Raw genomic sequence first — 20,104 nt, forward strand, 5'->3', positions numbered from 1 at the left:
AGGAGAGATATCACAGAAAATATCCCTCACAAGAAACTGCCAGGATCCAATTATTTGGACTAGGTCCCAGGCATTACTCCCCAGTGGGATCTGGCATACGTACCCTTTTCTACACCTGATACAATCCTGAGGAACATTTAGCAGATATTCTCTAAGTGTTCACCACACTTCTCAAGGTCTATTTGTTTTGCCTGCCGTGATAGGCCACTTTTCACATTACACTTCATTTAGGCCTCAGACCACCACCAAAGGGTAGACAGCTGAATTCTTTTCCTCTAAATTTAAGAAGCAGGGATCAGCCAGATTCACCCCTTCTGTATTTGTTACTAATTCCCTGCAATCCATCCAAACAGAGTATAAAAGCCCAGCTGGAGCAGGATTCATAGACTACAGATACGTAAGAGAAAGCTAGAGACGTCTATTTTAATGAACCCAAGAAGTAGGAACTGTGAAACTCCGCATCTCTCCAGCTTGAATCTGGATCTTAGCTCCAAGCTGTACTTATCCTCACCTGAAATTAAAGCAAGGAGGTCCTTATGATCTTCCAAATTCAGAGATACTATTTTGTTCTACCTCTGTTACTCAGCAGCTTCTCTCCACCAGTAGATGTGAACCAACCCCAAACTTTTATGGTTCCCTTAGCCAGTCAATAGATACATCCCAGTTGCCCCACAGGCCACTGAGAATGCTCCAGGAGACTGCAGAACAACCGCAGAGCCACTTCAGGGCAAGATCAATACAAAAACTTTTATCTATTTTTTCATTACACAATGCTTCATACAGGTTATTTGACAGCATGAAGATAATTAAAAAAAAAAAAAAAAAAAAAAAAAAAAAAAAAAGCTGAAGGATAGACAAAGGCACCAAGTCCACAAAATCCAGTTTATGCCAAATGAGAGTACCTTGTGCAATGAGAACACTGAGAAGCTGAACATTTTAGTACAGATTTTCTCCCACTTTTCCATCAATTTCAGATCTAAGGAGAAAAAGACACATTCCAGCTTCTACTCTTACAAAGAAGTAAGTTTACCTCTTAGAGTCCTTATAATCAGGATTCCTCCAAATGCCATGTTAATGAACAGCAAAGACCACTTTGATCATGTAGAGAGAAAGGGGAGCAGTTAGAGAGAGGAAATGACTAGCACCTTAGTTTTTTCATGACCAAACTATGTTGAACTGTCCTCAGTATCCTAGTTTAAAATGTATCAAGCACATTTATAATAAGTATACCAATTTCTTTCTCCAATTTCAACAGTATAGCTGATGCAGTGAAATCACACGGAAAAGAGTTACCACAGTCTGTCACCATTTTAGTGGCAAGGAAGACCCTCTTCACCATATTCCTGCTATGAGACCCAGATAAAAACCACAAATTATCCAAGATAAGGAAGACATGGAAATGAATCAGAGTAACCTTCACAGAACAATAGTAACAGCCCAGCCATTTTCAAAATAAATGCCAAAAAACTTTCTCCATATAATAAGCTGCTCTTTCTCTCCCATCCCAATTCAGGGAATGAGAAGGCTTCTGACATGCTAGTCAGAAACAGCTCCCCTTTACCCCAATACCTAGCATGACTCTTCTTAATTACTGTTAGATGTGCAGACGTCATTTTCTGGTTTTCCATAATGATATGATCATTATTCAACTTCCCTTTTAAAAAAAGAAAATCTTTGGCTAGCAAAAGTGCTTCTGCACTCAGAGATGACAGGATGAGGGTTGATGTCATATTGAATATGCATCAAAGGCATTACCAGGGAAGTGGCCAAACGAGTGATGGAGGTCAAGGCTTACGAGGTGTTCAGCTGTCAATTCCCTTCATCACGATATAGTAATTTTTCTCACCTGCAGAGAAAGGCTTGAATACTAGAAAGTGTCTACATTGTGAACACATCCATGCCAAAAATCTAGCAAACAGAGAAAGGCTGAACCTTTCCAAGTTTTCAACATTGATGGGAATATTCTACAGCTGAAAACCAATGCTTCCAATAATTCCACAAAATGCACAAGCATCATGGGTCCTGTATGGCTCACATTAAACACAGTTCAGTTGTGAAACAAAACAATGAAGAAGTTAGAAGTCCTCGCAAAACTACAGCAGTAGAGAACCAATCTATCTTCATTTGTGCGGAAAGTTCAGAAATATTTATGCTGAGTATCAGAAAATGGGTATGATTTCCTGATTTTTTTTAATAAATTAATCACAAATATCTTCCCCAATCTTACTTCTACTAAAAACTAATTAAAAATGTATATATTTAGTATTTACTGAAAATCTGAGGGCACAATACCAGGTCAGGTACCTAAACAGGCTAATTTTTTATTTTCCTACAGCCATTTAGTACACATCCAGTAATTACTTTCTTGTTTTTCAGTCTGCTATGTTAGCATTTTCTACTAAGTAAATGTGTTCTTTTTATTTTCTTGATCTGGTGGCTCTTTTGTTCATTTTTCGTTCTCATTAGACACTCCTTATTTTTCACTTGCAGCATCCTCAACAACTAACTCTCATTTAAGAGAAGAAAGTGGCTATTTTGTCACACTTGCCAGTATTGGGCTAAGAGTTGGACTCAATGAATTTAAGTCTTTTCCAACCTAAAAAACTCCATCCATGATTCTATAAAAGCTGACAAAACACATTCCCACTGAAAGAGCCAGTCTTCCTACAACTGATTTTGAGAGAGAATGTTTGCAGTGCAGCTAAAAACTGACTTTTCATCTGTCTGCGCTCTCAGCTGGAACATGGATTTGAGCAGAACCTCTGTGCATGGCTGCTCTTGGGGAGGCTTCTTTATGAAATGCTTGCATCTTGATTGGCAGAGAAAAGTAGCAACATGCCAAATATTTGACTGTTGTCCAAGTGCAGGGATCTTGTAGGTTATCTTGACTGTTATTATATAAATTAAATAGAGTGCTAAACTAGTAATAAATGCCTCCCTAGGGGGCGGGGGGGGACAGGGGGGGGAAGGAAGAGAGAGAGGTGGGATGCAAGTGAGTCTTCAGTTCTGGATTCAAGATGAAAACATATATACATATTTATTTTTTTGTTGTTTAATGCCTAAACATTCCCTTTCTTTTAAAACTTTGGCTACCTTTTCTGTCTCCTTCTCTTTCTCAGTCATTCATATCCTTGGCAGCCTTCTTACTGATTGCACCAGGTCCCAAAGTAGCCTGTTTCAGGTCTAACTTAAGTTTCTAATGATGCTATGCCAGAGTTAATGAATACGTGGGATAGTCAGAAATATGAGAACATCCTAAGAAGACATGAGAAACAAAGTAGAACCTCAGAAGCAGAAAAAGCTCTCGGTTTAACCTAAGAATGAGCAACATTCTGCTGACAGTGAGTAGACTGAATTTGTAACAGCCTTACATTACAGTATGTTAATGACTAAGGAAAAGCCCAATAAATCAAAACAACAGCAGTACAGAAGAAAGAAAAGAACTTGAAAGATGAGGTATAGAAAGAAAAAATTAAGATTACTTAGAAAGATGAAGCATTTTTTTTTATTTTTTATAAAAGAAGTAGAAATCTTATAACAATGCTTAAGTTAGTGAACTACTAGAATACCATTTGGCCACAGGCCTCTGAAAGACTGTTTCAGCTTGTCAAAGTGTGAATATTTTTAAGGGGGAAAAAAAAAATTGAAGTGGAAATACCACTGGAAATGGACATACCACTAGGCCAATCCACACTCAAAAAATTCTCATGCTCCTTTCCCCTCTGTATTTAAATTAGAATTCAAAAACTAGCATTCTCCAGCTGTCTAATTGTTTGTATGAATATATCCTTTGCTCTTGTACTGTGCATACAGAAGCTCAGAAAACAATTACAGAATCTCCAAACATATTTGGAGACACCTATTCTCAATTTATTCATTTTACTCAAACTGCAAGAATGATTAATTAACATTAAGCTGATTTCTTTCATACATTTACTGGATTGAGAATGCTTTAAATGTAAACTGTGTGCTGTGCTATTTTAAACCCACAAATAACTCACATGTGGTGCATTGCTTTAAACTCAGTTTTAAACTTAATCACACTTTCAAATATCTTCACACTACTGTAGAAAAAATAATTCAGTCAAAAAAGGACTGGTGGATAACCTTATTGACATTTTTTACAACAAGGAAACTGAAACAAACATAATTCCCACTTTTTTTTTTTTTTTTCCCACTGCTAGCTGCTCATTACGGCTAAGAGCTTCAGGAGTTAGTTTTGTTGTGCCACCTCTTCCTAATCTTGGTATTGTAGGCATGCTGCTGGTTCTAGCGGTTAGAGCTGATGTTTCAACAAAGTCAGCTAGAAAAAATCAAAAGGAAGAAAATATTTAGTCCTCTGTGCACCTGCTCTTCCACAAGCTACAAATGACAGTACTGTAATGATATAATGCATGTTGATACCTTTCCCTCTATCATAAAACTAGAATGCAATACATGGAATAAGTAACTACCTCTATCACATTATGCTTAATCAGCTGAGTTTTTTCATTCTGAAGGAATATGGTCCCAAAGCTGCAGCAACTGCTCTCCAGCTTGTGGTTCCAGCTCCTAGAAATGATCAGGAAATTAGAAAAGTTATTAGCATCACTGCCATTGTGCATATAAAAACTATTTATTACAAAATACTAAGAAGAGGTTGCTGGTGGTCTTTCTGAAAGAGTGGTTACTTTTGCTATTGTGAGATATATTAGAACTATCCCTACAATGAGGTCTCAACAGGATATTAAAAACTTTCATAAGCAATTCTGGCCTACAGGTTGTTGGGGTTTTTTTGTTGTTGTTTTGGGCAAGATGTCAATTCTGACAGAAAAAATTCTAATGAATATACCACCACAAGAACAGATGCACCATACAATTTGTGCCTTCCACAGGTCATTTCTTTATTAACTAAAGATCATTATTCTCCACATCTTTCAATATAATACCATGAAATGCAGTGGAGAATGTGGAAAGACAGGTCACAGATAATGCACTGCCTCTTGGTAGAATCAGAGACGTTAATATCAATCACTTGTTTTTTACACTGTTGAGAATCTTTAGATCTCAAGAGCCACTTAGAAGAGAAGCACTGTCAACTTCAACATGTACTACATTCCTTTCCTTGTTCTTACAGTATGCTCCTTTCCTCATTCTTGCAACTGGAGAGGTTTTGGGGAAGCAGTGAGAAGACAATACAAAAAGTTTAGCTCCAGAATCTTGTATCAAGTAGATATTTCAGGAGGTGACTGAGGAGAATGCAAAAACTGCCACAGAGAATTCTTGTGGAAATTCTTTTCTGGCTTTTTGTAGTTGCATTTCGCTTTAACAAATTGGAGAACAGTACTAAGCTTTATTCTGTCTCGAGAATCAAGATTCTCTTGAGGCTTTATGGAAAACACAAACCTCTAATTATGAACAGTTATTTGGGTATGACAGACTATCTTATCTCAGGGAACACATCCGAATCATAAAGGAAACAAACCTCTAGAAAGTAAAAAAAACAAAAAACAAACAAACAACCCACCAACGAAACCTCATTTATTTTGGAAAAATCTAGCTTTAATTTTTTTTAAACAATATTAAGCAAGAAACTGGTTTGATTATAGCAAATCCTCTAATTCAATAGTAATTCTGCATTAGCAGAAGGTACAACGCGCACCAAGGAACTGTGATTCAGATTAATATATACATAAGCACAGTTGGGTTCAAGGCTGAACAAGCTAATGAACAAAACACAGTTCTACCAAGTAAAGACTACTTTAGAAGAGAATAACTACCTGGCCATCTCTGCTTATTTGTACTTTCTTATTGTCATTCCAAGGGTTGAGCAAATGATGTGCAAACTGAAAAGGAACGCTTTCTTTTCGGATCCACTCCACCTTAAATACACCTCCGAATCCAGCAGATCCCCAGTCCTGACTTTTCTCACACCCTGTTGATGAACCCATTCTAGCAAAACCCTGTAAATAAAATTTCAATATGAAAGAACAGGCATAATGGGAACATATCTATTTATGCTGGAATTAAATAAATAAGTGGACTTCATATGAAACTTTCAAATTAGTTTCAAAGTGATTCAAACACTCATCCACATGAAGCTGGATCTTCCAAAATATTTACACCTAGAAAGTAAAAAATATTATTTGTTTTTTCTACTTCAAATATACCTTCTAGAATTTAACCACAAAGGATGTCTTTCAATTAATCTCTCACAATTACCATTCAAGGGGGTTTTTTAAGCTTTGTAACAGAGGTTGAAAAGTTGTTGTAAAAACATTCAAAATGCAAGGTATCAAGATGAATGTTCTATGTCCATTACCTATTCCTTGTTACTTGTACAAAATCAAATCCTTTCCCTTCCCTTCCCTTCCCTTCCCTTCCCTTCCCTTCCCTTCCCTTCCCTTCCCTTCCCTTCCCTTCCCTTCCCTTCCCTTCCCTTCCCTTCCCTTCCCTTCCCTTCCCTTCCCTTCCCTTCCCTTCCCTTCCCTTCCCTTCCCTTCCCTTCCCTTCCCTTCCCTTCCCTTCCCTTCCCTTCCCTTCCCTTCCGCACCTTCCCACCTTCCCTTCCCTTCCCTTCCCGCACCTTCCCTTCCCTTCCCGCACCTTCCCTTCCCTTCCCTTCCCGCACCTTCCCTTCCCTTCCCTTCCCGCACCTTCCCTTCCCTTCCCTTCCCGCACCTTCCCTTCCCTTCCCTTCCCGCACCTTCCCTTCCCTTCCCTTCCCTTTCCCTTCCCTTCCCTTCCCTTCCCTTCCCTTCCCTTCCCTTCCCTTCCCTTCCCTTCCCTTCCCTTCCCTTCCCTTCCCTTCCCTTCCCTTCCCTTCCCTTCCCTTCCCTTCCCTTCCCTTCCCTTCTTCCCTTCCCTTCCCTTCCCTTCCCTTCCCTTCCCTTCCCTTCCCTTCCCTTCCCTTCCCTTCCCTTCCCTTCCCTTCCCTTCCCTTCCCTTCCCTTCCCTTCCCTTCCCTCACCTTCCCTTCCCGCACCTTCCCTTCCCTCACCTTCCCTTCCCTTCCCTCACCTTCCCTTCCCTTCCCTTCCCTTCCCTTCCCTTCCCTTCCCTTCCCTTCCCTTCCCTTCCCTTCCCTTCCCTTCCCTTCCCTTCCCTTCCTTCCCTTCCCTTCCCTTCCCTTCCCTTCCCTTCCCTTCCCTTCCCTTCCCTTCCCTTCCCTTCCCTTCCCTTCCCTTCCCTTCCCTTCCCTTCCCTCCCTTCCCTTCCCTTCCCGCACCTTCCCTTCCCTTCCCTTCCCTTCCCTTCCCTTCCCTTCCCTTCCCTTCCCTTCCCTTCCCTTCCCTTCCCTTCCCTTCCCTTCCCTTCCCTCACCTTCCCTTCCCCTTCCCTTCCCTTCCCTTCCCTTCCCTTCCCTTCCCTTCCCTTCCCTTCCCTTCCCTTCCCTTCCCTTCCCTTCCCTTCCCTTCCCTTCCCTTCCCTTCCCTTCCCTTCCCTTCCCTTCCCTTCCCTTCCCTTCCCTTCCCTTCCCTTCCCTTCCCTTCCCTTCCCTTCCCTTCCCTTCCCTTCCCTTCCCTTCCCGCACCTTCCCTTCCCTTCCCGCACCTTCCCTTACCTTCCCTTCCCTTCCCTTCCCTTCCCGCACCTTCCCTTCCCGCACCTTCCCTTCCCTTCCCGCACCTTCCCTTCCCTTCCCGCACCTTCCCTTCCCTTCCCGCACCCTTCCCTTCCCTTCCCTTCCCGTCCCTTCCCTTCCCTTCCCTTCCCTTCCCTTCCCTTCCCTTCCCTTCCCTTCCCTTCCTTCCCTTCCCTTCCCTTCCCTTCCCTTCCCTTCCCTTCCCTTCCCTTCCCTTCCCTTCCCTTCCCTTCCCTTCCCTTCCCTTCCCTTCCCTTCCCTTCCCTTCCCTTGCCCTTCCCTTCCCTTCCCGCACCTTCCCGCACCTTCCCGCACCTTCCCGCACCTTCCCGCACCTTCCCTTCCCTTCCCGCACCTTCCCTTCCCTTCCCGCACCTTCCCTTCCCTTCCCGCACCTTCCCTTCCCGCACCTTCCCTTCCCTTCCCTTCCCTTCCCTTCCCTTCCCTTCCCTTCCCTTCCCTTCCCTTCCCTTCCCTTCCCTTCCCTTCCCTTCCCTTCCCTTCCCTTCCCTTCCCTTCCCTTCCCTTCCCTTCCCTTCCCTTCCCTTCCCTTCCCTTCCCTTCCCTTCCCTTCCCTTCCCTTCCCTTCCCTTCCCTTCCCTTCCCTTCCCTTCCCGCACCTTCCCGCACCTTCCCGCACCTTCCCGCACCTTCCCTTCCCTTCCCTTCCCTTCCCTTCCCTTCCCTTCCCTTCCCTTCCCTTCCCTTCCCTTCCCTTCCCTTCCCTTCCCTTCCCTTCCCGCACCTTCCCTTCCCGCACCTTCCCTTCCCTTCCCTTCCCTTCCCTTCCCTTCCCTTCCCTTCCCTTCCCTTCCCGCACCTTCCCTTCCCGCACCTTCCCTTCCCGCACCTTCCCTTCCCGCACCTTCCCTTCCCGCACCTTCCCTTCCCTTCCCTTCCCGCACCTTCCCTTCCCTTCCCGCACCTTCCCTTCCCGCACCTTCCCTTCCCGCACCTTCCCTTCCCGCACCTTCCCTTCCCTTCCCGCACCTTCCCGCACCTTCCCTTCCCTTCCCTTCCCTTCCCTTTCTAATATGGCATTTGCATTTGCCACATCACTGTACACATATGTACCTTTCAACACAATCCTTCAGTGGTATCACCAAGATCTCTATGTTTGGACTGGTTCATTAATTTTTCAGTTCAGATGACTTCTGTTAAGAGTTTATAACATACAAAGAGGTAAACAGAACTTTCTTTACTCGGAACAATTGAGTTTAGCAGGCTCTACAACACAATTAACCTGCAACTTTGCACTAGCAGGTCAATTCTTTACCTTTAAACTGGCCAAAATTTTTCAGCAAATTGTTGACAAATACCACACCAAATGTGAACTCAAGACAGCTCTGGAAGAAACATGGCCCTAACTATCCAGTTTCCTAACTCTGAGACATTACACTTCCAGCAAAACAGCTTTTATTAAAATTTCTATTAGAGAGATACGAGTTCCTTGGCTTTAGAAAGCTGTGACTTGATTCTATCTTCTTGTTCACTTACAACATTTATTTTGTCACACAGAGAAAAAGGCAGCAATCCTCTGCTTTGTATGGATTTATTTGTTCCACTGCTGTTGTTTTAAAGCACTTATGTAGGGTAGAAACATTATTCTGGCTCATTGCGTTTGGAGGCAATTTAGTTTTACCCTTTGAGGGAGACACTGACTTCATTAAAAGGGACTGTTTTGGAGAAGAAGAAAGTAGTCTTCCTCAGCAACCAGAGACACTGATGCAACACTCTACTTATTATAAAGTCAGAAGTCATAAGCAAAGCCCTCCACACTATACGCAGCCACTTGCTGCACTCTCCTAAATCACAACCACCACCAACAGCTGGTATCAGCTAAGGACTCACCTGGAGTGTCCAGACCCTTGAACAGAAAATATTAAGTAAACCATGCTGCTTTCCCAAAATGCACCATTCAGTTTTCGTTCATTACTTGGTGTAGTGGACCATATACCCTTCTGCTGAGAAATCTCAAGGTTCTGCAAGTGGCTACTTTTTATTATAAAGTACCGAACTGCCATATTTTGTCTTGGTGAAGGCGATTTGGAAGCCTGAAAGAATTAAATTAATAAATACAATAAAATAAACTGGGCTTGAGTTCTGAAGCTTTACACACGTGCAGACAGACCCTTCACTGAGTTCTTCCTCTCCTCTCCTCTCCAGTTTTATACAAGAAACATACTATCTATCAGCTGTTCTTGTCAGAATTGACTTGAAAAGATATTTACATCTATTTCACATTTTAAGCATTTTTCAAAATTATAATTAATTCAGGAGGGGCAGCAAACAATTATGGCAGAATAAGCCTACATATTCTAGTGACTAATTACAATTTTTTCAAGTCTGAGACAACTTCAGATGATACAAAATTAATGACCCTAGACTGTAGCCTGTAGCACACTACTTGCATGTCCATTTTCAGGAAACAAATTTTCTTCCTGTCACACTGGCTGAATTCAAAAAATAGAGGGAGATTTATGAAAACGACCTCACTAAAAATGCATGCTTTCCTGAATAATCATCAAAATCCTGCAGAGCAGTCATAATGAGGCAGATAACACAAAACTTTAAGAGAATCAGCACCAATGTATCACAGAAACAGATGAAGATAGAATCCACAGGGTTCAGAAATGCATGTACTGTATACACTATTACTGTTTATTATACCAAGTTTCAAAAAGACCCCCAAACCCCTTAGAATTTGATTTTTTTTTCTACTTTGAACAGCTTTACTTCAGAAGTCTGCAAAGAATTAATATTTTTACTGTATTAAACTAGTATAGCAAGGATATTTATTCTTGATTTTCAATTACAAAAGAAATATTATGCAGTTGTTAACAATGAAAATCTAAGTTAAGTTCTTAATTTATCAGTACAATACCTGATAGCTGCTGAAAGATATCAGCAAGAGATTCTATTAAATTTGAAGAGCAGGGTAATATGTTGATGAAAACTATACCTTTCCGGATATTGGAAAGGATGGACTAGCACAGGGGCTAGGGAAGCTACTGCTGTCTGCAGACTTCACTGATGAGCAATCTGACCTGTCATCCGAAGTTTGTTTTGAGTATAAAATACTTTTTTGTTTGTACTTCTTTGGCTGATGAAGCATGGGATGAGTAGACTTCATTAGAACTCTGAAAAGTAAAGGCAAATACACGACAGATGGTGAGTTCTGCAAGAGGTCACAGAACAATTTGTATCTACATATCAGCCTACTGGATGAGCACATACATTACAGTAATTCCAAAACCTATTAAACACTAAATAAAAAAGTATGCATTCATTCTGAGCGTTATGGTTAAACCTCTTCTGCTACTTCCCATGGAGCACAACTCACGGACACTATTTCTGACTGCTCTCCCAAACAGCCAGCATTAATATGAAATAGTTCTCAATTAAATCACAATTACAACACAGCATAGGACAACATCAAAGCTTTTAGCTGTATATATTTATTTATTTCTTCTTAATACTAGCAGAAATTCAAGTGATGCTTTTATAGATAAATAAATTACAAGCTACATTCTCTGGAAGATCTCAACACCTTACTTTTCAGCATTAGAGGAGTCAGAGAATTCAGCTTCTGCTGTACTTCTCCTGGTGTTAGTTGACCTCCACGTAGATGCTAAAAGACAATCTTCAGAACCCACAGGTCTTGGCCTCTGACCAATTCCTGAAGGCTGCTGCAAACCTGCAGACTGTTCTTCAGCAGTTAAAACAGCCACAACTGCTCTTACAGTTGCTTCACCAACTTGAGACATGATTTAGAAGGAGCTCGCATACAACGCAGAAATAAGCTATGCCACTTTTGTCTCAGTTGCAACAGCAAACCAGCAGCCTGTAATGAATTTCAGTTCTGTTAAGGACTAATAAAAATTAGATCACTTAGGCAAAGGGTATCCCACGTCTTTCCTATCAGGCAACAGCTGGCATTCCGGCAAACTGAAAGGCAAGACTAAGGTCTCGGGGAGGAGAAGAAAACCCCACATTTAAATAAAGCTGTTATCTTCTGTCTTCTCAGGTCCAAAATAATTTCTAAACCATGGCATGCTGCACTTCATAAAACTAAAAATTCTGTTGTAAACATTTTTCACTTTAAAAATTTATCTTCCCTTTAGAAGCAGTCTCTTCAGAAGCAGTCTCTTCATGTCTAACGCCCTTCCTGCCACTTCAGTTTGTATTTATGGGCTCTTTAGACATACTTGATGGAAAAGACCTCTGGTTACTCTACCTTCTAACATAGTCAGAGCTTCACAATAACCAGAACACTTGTTATCTTCAAGGGCTGGGGCTTTTTTCTGCTTTTTACCAAAACTGACAGCAATTTTCTTTCAGCAGTTTCAGGTGTTCCATTTTAGTCAAGCAACTTTAGTCATCCTCTCAGAAAAGGAAATGCACAATATTCCATTTTTGCTGATCTTTCAACTCCCGCTCAGATTTTGGCTAACCCAGCTCAAGCTAAGGTCTTGTGTGCTGGAAGCACCACACAGGCAATACAGGGGACCAAAAAGAGTAGGACGGCCATTATGCTGCCACTACCACCTGCAGCTTGCTGTTCCCTGCAGCCATTTTCTTTTCTCTGGCAGTTTCTTTAGAATCTGCTAACTTATGGAAATGAATCAAACTTATAAAATGTCAGCTGACCCAAAGTGCTTCTGAAGCAGATCCAACAGGAGCTGACTGCTGAGGCTTCCCTGCTTCCCAGTGTGATAGGTGAGACAGCCGCATCATGACAGAGGAAGAAGGATGAGCACTCTTGCAGTTGGCTAGGTAACAAATTCTTCCTTCCTTTTTGCTCACAGGTGCAAGATATAAGAGTTATGGGTTGCTACAACCCATAGGAAACCCTGTAACTTGGATGTTGAATGTGTGAATTCACACAATTGACTAGCCTGGGCAAAAGGAGATTTGAGCTCCTGTTTGTATGTTTTCAAAAGGTTAACTCATTTAGTATGTGTTCCTGTAAATTTGAGAGACCTGAAGGGATCACAGCAGCCATTCTTACAGTATATTTGTGGTTATCCAGCTGTTTCAGGAATCTTTTTAGGATGGTCTGGCATATTCTTCTACACAAAACAAGCATGGAAGTGAGAGATTACATACTTCCGAGTCCAGTTTGAGGTGGAGCCATTCATCTAGCTTCAGTAGTGACGCATTAGAAGTTGTTTTGCCCTCCATCTCACTGTCACTGCTATCACTGGATACCTTGTCTCCTGAATTGAGTATAAAAGGTGCATTAACATTTCCACATTATTTACACTTACATACAAGAACTTGAACATACTGCATTACAGCAATAAGCTAATTTTCCTTCTGAATTTTCACATACAATGTATACATTTGTAAGCGCATATAAACTTTTAGATTTCCGCATATACACCCCAGTGAAGGTCTTTGCTTCAGTCAGGAGAACAAGTTTCCAGATCTCTTAAGGGCCCTACTACATAAACACCCATATTGAAGTGATCTGACTCTTTCATGTACCTTCATCAATAACAAGCCGGTATCAAACTTTTGCCTGAAGTTGTTTGTAAAACCACACATTGCTCTATGCTTTATATCTTAGTATACATATTTAAAGTTCCATTAAGAAAAAAAAATTATAAATCCTCACGTCTATTTAGGATTCCTTTTTCTTTTTCCAAGTACAATTCAATCAGCATTAATACTATTTAAGGGTAATGGTTTCAGAGCAAGTCAGGAAAGTCAGCTTGGACTCTTACTTCCATTCAAACTAATATTTCTGCAGAACTGACAACAGATTATTTTTGCTTCTATTCTTACAGCATTCCATTTCAATATGAAGAAAAGGAAATTTTAATAAATTCTCTACTACTTCTAGCTAATAATATGGCTAATTACCACAAACGTTATGAACTTACAAGGATTCTCAAAACTCTTGTGTAACATTTGTTACACAGCCTGTAAATTATTCCTGAACGGCTACAGGAACTATATGTAGCTCTGTCATTTTAAGAATGAGTCAAAATATGTAGGAAATAGACCTGAAAAGTAAGTTTAGCAAATCACACACTAGCATAATACAAATGCCAACATTCCAAATCCAGACTTCAGTATACCTTGACAGGATGAAGATGCCTGTAAAGCATTCCTTGGTAACCTAGTTGGTCCACAGAAGAGAGCCACAGTGATGGGTTTTACAACAGAACAGCACCTGATGTTTGCTATCCTGTGAGCTCTCATCATTTCGTCATATATCAGCCAGTCTATAGGGAGTGCCTGAACAGCTGCAGTTTGACCATTCACTGGGGGAATCTGTGAAGGAACAAATGAGACCAGGCTATTTTATCATCTATGTGTAATTAAAATAAATTTTAACTTTGTTCTTATTTTATGTTTGTAGAAATAAATACATAAATATTTACATACACAAGAATAGAAAAAACACAAGTATATTCAACCAGACTTACAAGTTATCCTATCACCTTTAAACAAAATATTTTGCTTTAAAAGAGGATCTAAAGAAATACCAGTTTCAGAGTAGAACTTTTTCCTCATAACAATGAGCAGAGATTGTTACTTCTTCAAAATACTTTTAAAGCTAGCTTTTTCTGTTTACTATTTTGTCTTGTTCCACTTCGCAGGACTAACTGAAATACTGGAAAAATAAACCAACTCCCATTTTACATTTTATCACCTGCTAGAAAAAATACTTTTATAAAAGGCTTTACCTTTTTATACTGAGGTTGACTAAGAACAGAGGTAGGATGAAATTGCATTTTTTCTCCTTTGGTGCAGTTAAAACCAGGTTTTCTCTGTCTACATGCACAAGATTGGGATACATCCCAGCCACTAGGGCAGCTTTAACTACAGCCCAGTTTTCAGAATTAGCATTAACATCTCTAATATCAGCTCCTCCTCTGGCTCTAACAAAACCTGAAGAAAGAAAGAGGTCAAAACTGTCTTATATTTACTTGTATTTACGAAGCACTTTTCTACTTCTCAAAAGGAATTTGAAAAAAAAAAAAAAAGTGAAATAAATGACAAATCAGTTATATTTTTCACAACCACCAACATTAACAGCACCAAGCAGAAATCCTTACACTGAAATCCTTCCTGGTAAGGAAGTGTTTCATACTAATGTAGAACAGAATTACTTTTTACAATACTTCTTTACTTAACAGCATATTAGAAACTGTGTAGTTTAATTGCAACTTGCTTACAACTTAGCATGAGTGGACCCTGCTCAAAACCTAGTGTAGGTGAACTTTAAATACAGTGCTGGTGAACTGTTTGTTAGCATGAACGGCTAAACAGGGGAAGTAATAGATAGCTTTGGATAAAGGATGAGACTCTGGAGGGCTCCAAGGCTGGCTCAAGTTGGAATATAACAGCAGGTAATGGGCTGCCCACACTGAGGCGGTAGAAGACCCCAGACCATAAAGTGCCCTTGGATCAAGAGGAGCATGTGAGGCACAAGCAGGGCACAAGAAGATTGCACACGCTTGACAGTAAGGGATAAAGGGATTTCTTCATTCAGGGCACTCTCCAGGGACATCCAGCTTGAGCTGAAATTAGCTGACTCTACCTCAGAACCTCGGCTCTGAACCCATTTTACCCACTGCCTCAGGAAAAAATTTACTAGAACATAAAACCCCAAGGACACATCTCACACTGCAAGACGGCAGGATGTTGAACAATCAGGGTGCTTTCAGTTATGTCAGGTGCTCCCCAGACACATTTTCTTATCGTAGCATCCCCTCCATGCCCAGCATATGTACTGGTCTTTTTCAACGTAAGGAAGGAAAACGACAAGTGAACACTATTTTCCTTACAATTGATATACACTTAACTCTAACATTATGTTGGAACTACCTGAGGCTCTAAGCTGGCCAAGCAACTGCTGTGTTCTCATTCCTACGATGATTTACATTGTGGCTTGAGACAGGAAGTTCTTTTTACAGAAAGCTTTCTCCCAGCCACCACTGCCTTCTGCCATGCCTGTAAACAACAATATTTTAACATTTGCCTATTAATTTAAGTATCTATAATTTTAAAATGCATGGTTTTAAAAATTACATTTAGGACAATAAAATAAAACAAAGTAAATGTAGCAAACCTGATTTTTTTATTTAACTACTAAATTTTTTCCCTATTCCCATACCAAAGCATAATGATAATTATGTTAAGTTTTTTATGTTATTATAGAGATCACTAAGTCAAGACTGGTACTTTAAGTTACCCATGTAACAGGATAGAAAGTGGCATCTTGCTGGAACTTAAAAAATTTACCCAGGTTTGAAAAGATCAGGCAAAATGTGGCCCTGAGAAATCTGAGTCCAATATACAGGAAAGCCATAGTCTACCACTCTACGTCCAGCTTGGTTGCTACGTCATTTACTCTGACGTGCCAACCGTCCTGGTTCTGAAAGGATACCTGAAAAGCCCTGAGAAGCACTGTGTGGTTGCTGAAGGTTCCCGCAGTAAAACGTTTCCTACACAGCATGGCTGCACGCTTCTGAGAGGCCAGCGTGGGCAGCACAAAAGGGTCTCGGTAGGCAAGAGCACAGGCAATGGTAAGAACAGGATCCAGGCACTTCAACACAACGGCACACAACACCATTTTACCAAGGTGTGGCTCCACCGGCAATTCAGTGAGGTGATAACCAAGTTTAGTGAGATCTTCCCAAGGGTCCATGGCATCTACAGTCTGTTTGAAAAAAGAAAAAAGGTGGGGATGGGGGGACAAGAGGAAGAAGGAGAAAGGGGGCAAAATTAATTTACAATGAAAGCAGAAAGGATACGAATATCGGACGTTACCTCGATTTGCTCCCAAACACTAAAGAAGCAAGTCTAACTAGTTTCCATTCAAGACGAGATTTTGGAGCAGTCCCTTCCCTTAACATGGAAAAATACATATACACACACACACAAAAAATGAAAGCAAACAAAAATTCAAAGCAACCTTAAGTAAGTGAACAAGACTTTCGGTACAATTAAAAGGCAGTAAGCTATGTTACACCACAAATACTAATAAAACAGAATTCCCATCTAAATGTATTCCTCTGCTGACCTTGAGCATTTGCAGAGCATTTTCCACAATTAAAGCTGGTGGAGGATCAGGAGCTTTCATAAGAAAGTCAACGACTGGACAATTAATTGGAGCTTGAAGTTTTGTGTGTAAACAAAGCTCCTGCAAGTTAAAAAGAAGAAAAATACTATTAAGGTCTGGGAAAGGGAAAATACCTACACATCTTTTTGGAGGTGTTAGTATGGTCTCGTGATAATACACTTTTTAAAAGTTGTAACTTCTAAGTGAACACGCACCTGAAGTGGCATCCTTAGAAGTTCTGGAGTCTGAAATTCCAACATATTCTCAAATCGGAGCCTACTGAAGAGACGAAAACAGACTCCAGGCTGACAGCACCCAGCCCTGGAAAACAAAATGTGGGAAGCTGTGAAAATTAGAATTATTTTTAAAAAAAAAAACAAAAAACAACCAACCAAACAAATAACAACCTAAACCTAGAATGCAAATGCAGAAGATCTAAGAGCATGGTAATTCTGTTGTTAAAAGGGAGTCTCTCATATGAATTAGAAGAGTTTTCCAGTACATTAACTATTTTTGAGAGTATGGAAATTTATACGGTTCTATTATAAAAAAATATTTTCTAATAATTATAATTTTAACACTACACCGAAAAATCTGGAGGAAAAAATGTAAGATCTCTAAATGAAGTGATATAATTTTTTTGCTAACTTGAGATCAATCCAAATCTCAGCCACCTTGTAAGGAATCTAAGTTGCAAAATTTATTTCTTCCTCTTCAAATTCCCCAGTTAGAAGTCTAGATGGAAAAGGTAGAATGAAGACCATACAACACGTGAGTGAAGGAACAGAGAGGGCAAATGCTCACAATTCATGTTCAAAAACCTGGAGGATAATGACAACCTCACATCTCCAAATAGGCTTTTGTTGGTATCTACACACATAACTTGTCAGCCTCACTCACTGCGCTAGGAAGAGTATGATCATGGCCTGTCAAGTCTTGAATACTTTGGAGATGGTCAATAAGGAATCACTGCTCAGTGTCACTTCTAAAGAAGGCAGGCCAGGGTACTATGAAAAACTAGCAGTAGGCAGTCTTTTGCCCACAGACAAGTTACTGTGGCTGTTGGTGCTACACGGCAGAAAGAGGAGGTAAGCTCATGGTGGAACAACAACCTAGACCTAATGTAAGTTCTGGGACATTTCTTGAGTGCCATTTTTCTGTATCTTGGGAAGTTACTCCAAGGAAATATATGAAGAGCTGTCTCTTCATTTACTGCAGAGAAGAAGTATTAGCCATTGTTCAACATGATCCTGGACTAGGCTAGAAACATCACCCAGTGTGGCTGCTATAGGTTTACACTTTACTCTTAACATACAGGATGGTGGATATCTGCAAAATAAAAATCAGTATGAAGCATTTATTACCTGCCTTTTCTCTGGATAGCACTGGCTTTTGAAATCCATACCATTTTTAGCATTGTAACGCAACTCAGTGCATCAAAAGACTTCTACAAAAGCAGATCAAGGAACATAAAACCATGATTAACCATAATACATGAAATAAATGTTATTAGTAAGCTTTTAACAGAAGTTCTTTAAAAACTAGAAAAAATAATTTGAACAAACAAATGCTTCTGGCACAAGGTATGCTCTGAAGTATTTCCTTTCAATTTAATTTATAATACATGTTTTGCATTATCTTTGTGCTACAGTTTCCTAAACTGAAGTTTTCTTTCCAGTAAGTAGGTAATTTTGAGTCAACAAAAGATATGGACTGTATTTTGAATTATCAAAATCAGGATAAAATATGTTATTGTATTGATTAAAGTTTTCTTCTTTGTCTCCTTTGGAAATTATATCCTTATATTCTTACATTTGATGCAAAGTGACAGAAAACTGTATTACCATGGGAACTTCAGAAATTTGGCGTGTATCTCCCCTATGAAATCCAACTTCACTTTCAAAGACATATAATAGGCCTTAAACTACCTCATTATATTTTCTCTCCTTTCCTTAACACAAAATTTGGGAATGGGCATTCAACACATCAGAAGCAACACTTAAAAACTTAATGGATTTGATTTGGACTTGACACAATAGTAGGACAAAGGGAACTCCCAGTGCTCTCTTAAGTCTCAGGAAGATGGTGGTCTAAATAGATGGACTTGTTTAAAAAAACCCCAACAAACTAACAGAAATTGTAAAATTAAAAAAAAGAAGATATATCAATATTTTCAACGGACAATAGTTTTTAGGATGTTTATTAAGAGCTAATTATTTACAGTGTTTGTCATAAAATGAATGTCAAACCTTCTCAGCGATCTTTGTTACTTGATATGCACTAGCTCTCAGCCTACTCTAAAAAAAGACTACTTTAAAATTTACCTGTTATATATTACAGAATAACACTAGGAAGTTTACTTGTCACAGAAAGTTTTAACCAATCATACCTCTTTCACCTTGCCTGAGTCAATAACAAATACAACATCACTGGCTGTTATGCTGGTTCCTGCTATATTCGTAGAAAGAATCTGCAAATAAAACAAGAAACAACCAAAACTACAGTTAAAAGCAAAGACAAAAGAGATTAATATAATATCTGACAAAGTCCTCTAAAACTTACTATTTTGTGCATACCAAGAGGTGGACTTTTAAGCACTTTCTTCTGATCCAAAGTCTGCATATTTGAATGAAGCATGAAAACCTGATATCTAATGCAAGACAAAGGGCATGTACAAGTATTTTTAAAAGACGCAATGAAAACCTCAACCGTAGGAACTAGAGGCTTTACCTGTGAGCGTTGTCAGCAAATCTCCTGTCATCAAAAAGAATACGGTCCCTCAGGCTAACTATCTCATCATATCCAGGAAGAAATACTAAAATGGCTCCTGAAAACTAAGTGGGTTTGCAAAGTTAAGCAGGAAATTAATTTAAAATATATATCAGTAGTGTGCTGACTAGCATTTGGAAGGTTTTACCTTTTTATGTTTTCAAAAGAAGGGCAGGATTCATCAAAAGCTGAATGTACAGTAATTTACTGGGACTGTGTTTATACTTACCACTCTCACAACTATGACAGATGTTATAAAGTAAGTGCATAATGAGGTCCAGATCCACTTTTTCATCCTCAAAAAATCTGTGATGATAAGGTGTCAACAGCTCTCTGTCCTCTGCACTGAGGTCACTACCACTTGTTCGGACCAGGGAACTTTCATCCAGATTTCCAAATCCTGCTGAAGCACTAAAATAGATAAGTGCACAGACCAGAGTCGAGGCTGCTTGCTTCAGGTTTGCATGCAACCACCAACTAAACTTAGATCAACACCAACAAGACTACTTCTTTCGAATTTCATTTTTAAAGTATAGCATAGGAGCACCTGCAAAATACTAATACTGTTCACGGATTTAAGTGCAATCCAACAAAGCATGAAACTTCCAATTTTTAGCATAACTTCAATTTTCTTACTCCTTATTGAAACCCAGCCATAAGCAAAGCGTCAGAACTCCGAAAAGACACTACTT

The 20,104-nt window shown here is 39.9% G+C and overlaps 1 protein-coding gene across 1 annotated transcript in view; it reads right to left on the reverse strand.

Annotated features, from left to right (window-relative positions):
* Positions 1-3,506: 3,506 nt before the first annotated feature.
* The window catches only part of YTHDC2 (YTH N6-methyladenosine RNA binding protein C2), a 32,583-nt gene continuing 15,985 nt past the window's right edge, over positions 3,507-20,104 (reverse strand). The window contains 21 exon segments of the mRNA XM_040090017.2: positions 3,507-4,303; positions 4,455-4,551; positions 5,760-5,942; positions 9,412-9,618; positions 10,527-10,704; positions 11,120-11,333; positions 11,336-11,408; positions 12,674-12,783; positions 13,651-13,846; positions 14,263-14,309; positions 14,312-14,467; positions 15,407-15,520; positions 15,523-15,532; positions 15,969-16,241; positions 16,605-16,724; positions 16,859-16,964; positions 18,008-18,090; positions 19,033-19,113; positions 19,206-19,293; positions 19,374-19,470; positions 19,642-19,823. Coding sequence (XP_039945951.1) covers positions 4,489-4,551; positions 5,760-5,942; positions 9,412-9,618; positions 10,527-10,704; positions 11,120-11,333; positions 11,336-11,408; positions 12,674-12,783; positions 13,651-13,846; positions 14,263-14,309; positions 14,312-14,467; positions 15,407-15,520; positions 15,523-15,532; positions 15,969-16,241; positions 16,605-16,724; positions 16,859-16,964; positions 18,008-18,090; positions 19,033-19,113; positions 19,206-19,293; positions 19,374-19,470; positions 19,642-19,823 — 2,581 coding nt within the window. The 3' untranslated portion in view covers positions 3,507-4,303; positions 4,455-4,488.

The sequence above is a fragment of the Hirundo rustica genome, chromosome Z (genome assembly GCF_015227805.2).
Source record: "Hirundo rustica isolate bHirRus1 chromosome Z, bHirRus1.pri.v3, whole genome shotgun sequence".
Classification (NCBI taxonomy): Eukaryota; Metazoa; Chordata; class Aves; order Passeriformes; family Hirundinidae; genus Hirundo; species Hirundo rustica.